This window comes from Salvia splendens, chromosome 8 (genome assembly GCF_004379255.2).
Source record: "Salvia splendens isolate huo1 chromosome 8, SspV2, whole genome shotgun sequence".
Taxonomy (NCBI): Eukaryota; Viridiplantae; Streptophyta; class Magnoliopsida; order Lamiales; family Lamiaceae; genus Salvia; species Salvia splendens.
The window spans coordinates 25,451,914-25,457,665 of NC_056039.1; the positions used below are offsets into that span (position 1 = coordinate 25,451,914).

The window sequence follows — 5,752 nt, forward strand, 5'->3', positions numbered from 1 at the left end:
CACAAACTATTAAACTTGACTTACTATTGTTTAGGATGTGTCTGGTTGGTTATTTAGGCTCCCTAATTGGGCCTTATCTATAGCTATCACATGTTTGGTTAGTCAGTTTTCATTTATAATGGGCCCGAGAATTAGGCCAAGGCCTGGTGAATTAATGCCCATTTCTTTAGTTAACCAATCTTTCCAAAATCTTGAGTTTTCGTATCTGCATAGGTGAGTAAAGCCATTATTTCTCTGAATTTACCTAAACATCTCCATTTTGCCTCATTTTCGAATCAATTCACAAATACACATATCTTCTCTTCATTCACCTCAGACCTTCCAACCGTGACCCAAGGAGAAAGCTCACCGGCAAGGTCGGCCATATCCAAGCTTGCTATGCTGTGCTGCAACGATATCTTTTTCACTGATCCAACAATGTTTTGTACCCATGCCTTTTTCAGAATTAGTTTGTTACCTACTCATGATTTTTCCTCATTCCATTAGGCAAAACCAAATTTTGATGAAAAGGATTGAAGATGATCAATTCTTGGACCTTCTGACTGTGAAAACTGTCAGAAGTTCTCTATTTCCAGGTTAATGGCAATCTTGTCTCCCCAACACATATGCTTGTGAATGCTGAAGTAGTGGGGATCATAACATATAATGTCAGTTCATTTGTTCACACTTCTCTCTATATCTGCCTATACTTCCCCTATTCAATGTCACCGCATGATATCATGCATATTATTGTCTCGTTAAGTTGTGTGTTGTGCCTGTCCCTAGCAGCCACTTTTCATTCTCATTATGGAACCACCTTATATTATTGCATTATCCACAATAGGATAGGGTGGTGTTCGGTTGCCAAGAAAATACAGTAGGGATCGGTGGATGAGATGAGCAGAGTGTGAAATGAATGTTTTTGGTGCTTGTATGTATGCGGGGGATTTCTCGATCCATTTATAATGTTTCAATCTCCTATTTTATTTAATCACAATGCTTGCACCAAACGAGCTTTCTGTTGATCAAAAAATATCTGTCGTCTCGTGTCTTGTCTAAAACCAAGCTGGTGTGAGTTACAGCTCTTCACTTTTTTATGACTTCATATCGCCAAACTTACAACCCTTCCCATAATTCCACATCTTTCTCAATTCTATAGTCAACTCAGTCCCATTTCTTAAACCACTAAGGCCGTGAGATTTTCATTTTTAACATTTGGATAATTAAATTTTCCAAGAATTGAGCCATAATTAGCCACATATATAATTCTTTTCCCCATTGTTTAGTATCCTTGATTTGGCCAAAATATTACCCAAAATAAAGACTTTGACCTAATAGAATTATTTATTGACAAATTTATCCCTCCAAGTGGAAAGGTAGGGCAAATGTGTAAAGCCAGGTATATTTTTTGATGTATTTTTCAATGTACAAACAAATCTTACTTATAAGGCAAGATTTCAATTCTTCCTCAATTGATATGAACAGGGCGGATCCCACCTCAATTGTAAGTGCCCCAATAATTAATTAGTGGAAGGTGAACAACTATAATTCCTTCAATTGGATAAAAAATTGCCCAATTCTTACATAGTGAACACGCTCTAAGTCATAAATTATTGCAAATCTCCCATTTCTTTTTGAGTAAAATCATAAGCTTTTCGTTGGCAAGTGGAAGGAGTGTTTATAAATGCTGTAATATTTTTTATTAGCACTAAAATAAGATTGAAAGTGGACAATGTTAAGTGTAAATTAAGGTGGTGTTCGGTTTCTAAAATAAAAGAATACCAAGATATAATCTAGGATTGAGTTGTGAGATTATTTTAGGAATAAAGGTTAGCTATGACTAATTATCTTATGATTATCTATCTAGGATTGAATTGTTGGATTGAATCTCATTAACCAAACAAACTACATATTTAATCTCGGGATACAATATTGCAGACCGAATACACGCCTAAGAATACGCATAAATAACGTATTCCCATGGACTGATGATTAGAAATGTAGATCGAGAAGGCCCAATTAATATAGGCCCAAACTTTATTTAAACTCGAACTAATTTCACAAATGAAAGCCCAATTATATTACATAACCCTAATCCATCGCGTTATAAAATTGCATCTTCTCCGCTCATCACTTTTCCTCCTTTTGCGAGATACAGAAATGGTGTCGCTAAAGCTGCAGAAGCGGCTATCCGCCAGCGTCCTCAAGTGCGGCAAGGGCAAGGTCTGGCTCGACCCTAATGAAGTTAACGAAATCTCCATGGCTAATTCTCGTACGCTCTCGAACCTTTTCTGCGATCTGTGCGATTTGTTTCTATTGGCGCTATGTCTAGCTGCAGAATGCTTAATTTAAAATTTGGATGTTAATATTAATGACTGTGAGGGGTTTCATATGTTTCGGATTATTTTAGATGGAAATGCACTTTTTGTTGTTGGTTCATCGCTTAATTGATTAATCTCATTGAGCTTGTTTGATAAACTTTTCATTGGATAATTTCGGATTGCAAATAATTTGTGTAAAACTTTTAGCTTTTTGATATGTCGGTCAGTTATGCTTCGTATTTTACCTAGAGTCGGTTATTATGTATCAGTGTGTTTCTGGATGCAATTGTGAAACGCTTTAGCTTGTTCAGATCGGTAGCACAAACTAGTGAAAGCTCTACTGCCGTGTCAAGATTTTTTTTTGAGTCTGACCTAATTTTTGTTGTCTATATTATGACTAAAAATCAGCTGAATCTCTTTGAATGAAAAAATACCATTTTATTCATTACTCTTAACACTATATATCGTCTGTTTTTTGGTTCTACTCACTATTAATCTTTTAATTTCCTAGCATTTATAATGAGTTTCTACCAGTGATTATTTCATTGCTCTGTTTTGTAGTTGATGTTCTTCCTTTTTGATGTAGGACAAAACATTAGGAAACTGGTCAAGGATGGTTTCATTATCAGGAAGCCCACCAAGATTCATTCACGATCACGGGCTCGTCGGATGAAAGAGGCCAAGAGGAAGGGTCGTCACTCTGGATATGGTACAGTCCTGCACTTCTTGTCTAGCATTTAATGTATATTCGGATCACTCTGAAGTTAATTGAGGGTCCTGTTCGTTAATTAGATTAAAAGTCTAAAGATTCCCATTCCATTTTCTTTTTTATGTCAACATGCATGGTGTCGAGACTCTATATTAAGATGGATTTCATAGAATGGATTCATTTGGTTTAACCCACTTCAGATTACTATTTTACTTTTGTAGTTTATAAATATTTATGAATTTCTGAATGAATACAGGTAAAAGAAAGGGTACCAGGGAGGCAAGGCTGCCCACAAAAATTCTTTGGATGAGGAGAATGAGAGTGCTAAGACGTTTGCTGAGGAAATATAGGGAGGCGAAGAAGATTGACAAGCATATGTACCATGACATGTACATGAGAGTGAAGGGTAATGTTTTCAAGAACAAGCGTGTTCTCATGGAGAGCATCCACAAGTCTAAGGCTGAGAAGGCTAGGGAGAAAACGCTGTCTGACCAGTTCGAGGCTAAGCGAGCTAAGAACAAAGCTAGCAGGGAAAGGAAGTTTGCAAGAAGAGAAGAACGACTAGCACAGGTAACATTGATTGAATTTTTTTCCTTACTAACTCTCATGTATTAGAACAAGCACATATATTAGAAAGCAGCATTCTACACCGGATTTTCTTAATTGTTTCTTGTATGATTTCAGGGACCGGGGGAGAAAGTAGCACCACCACCGGCTGCGGCCACTCCTGTCCCTACATCTCAGTAAGTGACTGAAATGTATATTTGCCATTGCAATTGGTTTATTACCATGAAATCTAGTTTGACTAACAGCCTTAAAAATTATCTGCGATGCAGAGGTACTAAGAAGGCTAAGAAGTGAGATCTCAGATGACCGCTTTTGTGCTCATGGTAGTGATCTACGCTCTCTCGATGGTTTTGTTAGTATCACAACTAGTATCTTAAATTGTTTTGTCGTCATCACATAACTATGCTCTCTAATGCAAGGATTTATGGTTTGTGATATTCTAGACAAAGTTTGTGATATTCTAGATCAATTTTAAAGTTCATGGCCCAAAGTTTATGGTTTTAGGGATCAATATCCTTTTTAGAAATGAGACTATTTTTTGTGGATATTGCAAAATTGCTAAATGTGACTATATTTCACTGATGGAGAGTGTACTATTCTTGCCAATCATCCACAAGAATTTTCCATTACTTGGAGTTGTTCAAAATAGAGTTGGTTTTGGCATTCCGAGCGATCCATCAGTTTATGGGCACGCCTTTAGATCAGGATGAGTGAACTCGTCTACCCTTTGAGAATGTTATAGTCTGACTTATTGTTCTTCCTTTCTCAAAGCCAATTAATGTCGAACCATTTACATCATTCCTTATTTTTTGAAATGATTTTTCCTCAAATCCTAAATATTTGCTTTTTTATCATGACCAAAATACTTCATTATAACCCAACTTAGTAACTTGTATTGTCTCGGTAAAAAAAAATTGCAATTTAAGTGCACATACTTTTTGTTGCTGAAACAAGCCCACTCTTTACATTGCTTGAACATCTAGCATAACTGAAGTGAGTTTTTATTAGCATTAAGATTATATGCAAGCTTGCGTACATTGATTTAACACTTCTTATAATACTATCGGACCGGGACGTGGGAGACTTTAGAGTTGAGGTTTCAACCTTTTTGTATGAATAGTCTAACTAAAGGTAAAACGGAATATTGAACACATGGACGAATAGTCAATATGAGTACTACAATAAAGGTTTATGTACTAGATCTCAATTTTTTTTTTAAATAAATAATATAATTGAAACAAAATACGGAGTACTATTTATTCTATAGATAAAATTGGATAAATTTGAAACCAACCGATAAAATTGGAGAAGTTTGAAGCCAAATCAATACGGACCCATATGTCGATTTAAACACTTTGAATCTAGTATTTGAGACTTTTAAATTGTACATTGACAAAAATTAATTTAAATAATAAATTATTCATTATTTTCAAAATTTATATGTGAAGCGAAGAATTTTGTATTGTGTAGGTGTTGACCAATAACTTTTTGCTTTTTATTCTAGCCAATGATTATATTTTCCTGAAAACTGGGCAATCGTGTAAATAATCTTATAACTCTTTTCATTATATTAGTATAGATATAGAATGCGTATTAAAACTCGTATCGTTTCAAAATTGATCTATTTTTAGGAGATGATTGAGTAACACTCAATCATTTTTTTGTCTTTTCACTTTAAGTTCGTGGCCTACTTGTAAAGTTTTAATTGTAGCATCGGCTAATTCAACATATTTATGCTGCATACAAAAAGTATAATATTGAAGAGAAAATACAATGAAATACAGTATAATGTATAACTACATTTCTAAGCTCTAACTCTGAACACTTAGTTAAATCTCAAAATGGTGGAACATTTGACTTGAACTACCAAAGCTGGATAAAGCATGATAACTTGAGAATGTTAAAATGCAATTTATTTTCGATTAACAAAAAAATACCAGTTAAAATTTTTAGACAAGTAATACAAATATTTCCTTTCTTTTAGAAATTATATTTCAGAAGTCTTTTACTACTAATTTCCTTATACTATCAAAGATTTTTTATATGCTTTGTTCTACCTCATATATTACAATAAAAGAATAAAATATAAAGAATATAATTTTAACTTTTACCATTAGTTTGTTCAAGATTCCAAATTCAATATTGGCAACTATCATTTAACACTATAATTCCATTC

General features: G+C 34.3%; 1 protein-coding gene across 1 annotated transcript; it reads left to right on the plus strand.

Annotated features, from left to right (window-relative positions):
- Window positions 1–2,093: 2,093 nt before the first annotated feature.
- Window positions 2,094–4,052, plus strand: LOC121745502 (60S ribosomal protein L19-1-like). The gene is made up of 5 exons (XM_042139439.1): window positions 2,094–2,251; window positions 2,887–3,009; window positions 3,266–3,579; window positions 3,694–3,752; window positions 3,846–4,052. The coding sequence occupies exons 1-5, from the start codon at window positions 2,140–2,142 to the stop codon at window positions 3,868–3,870; spliced, it is 633 nt and encodes a 210-aa protein (XP_041995373.1). The 5' UTR covers window positions 2,094–2,139; the 3' UTR covers window positions 3,871–4,052.
- Window positions 4,053–5,752: the final 1,700 nt, after the last annotated feature.

Coding starts and splice junctions, on each gene's coding strand:
- LOC121745502 (XM_042139439.1), top strand. CDS start 2,140: ATGGTGTCGCTAAAGCTGCAGAAGCGGCTATCCGCCAGCGTCCTCAAG. Junction 3,010..3,265: donor GGGTCGTCACTCTGGATATG/GTACAGTCCTGC, acceptor GAATGAATACAG/GTAAAAGAAAGGGTACCAGG. Junction 3,753..3,845: donor ACTCCTGTCCCTACATCTCA/GTAAGTGACTGA, acceptor TCTGCGATGCAG/AGGTACTAAGAAGGCTAAGA.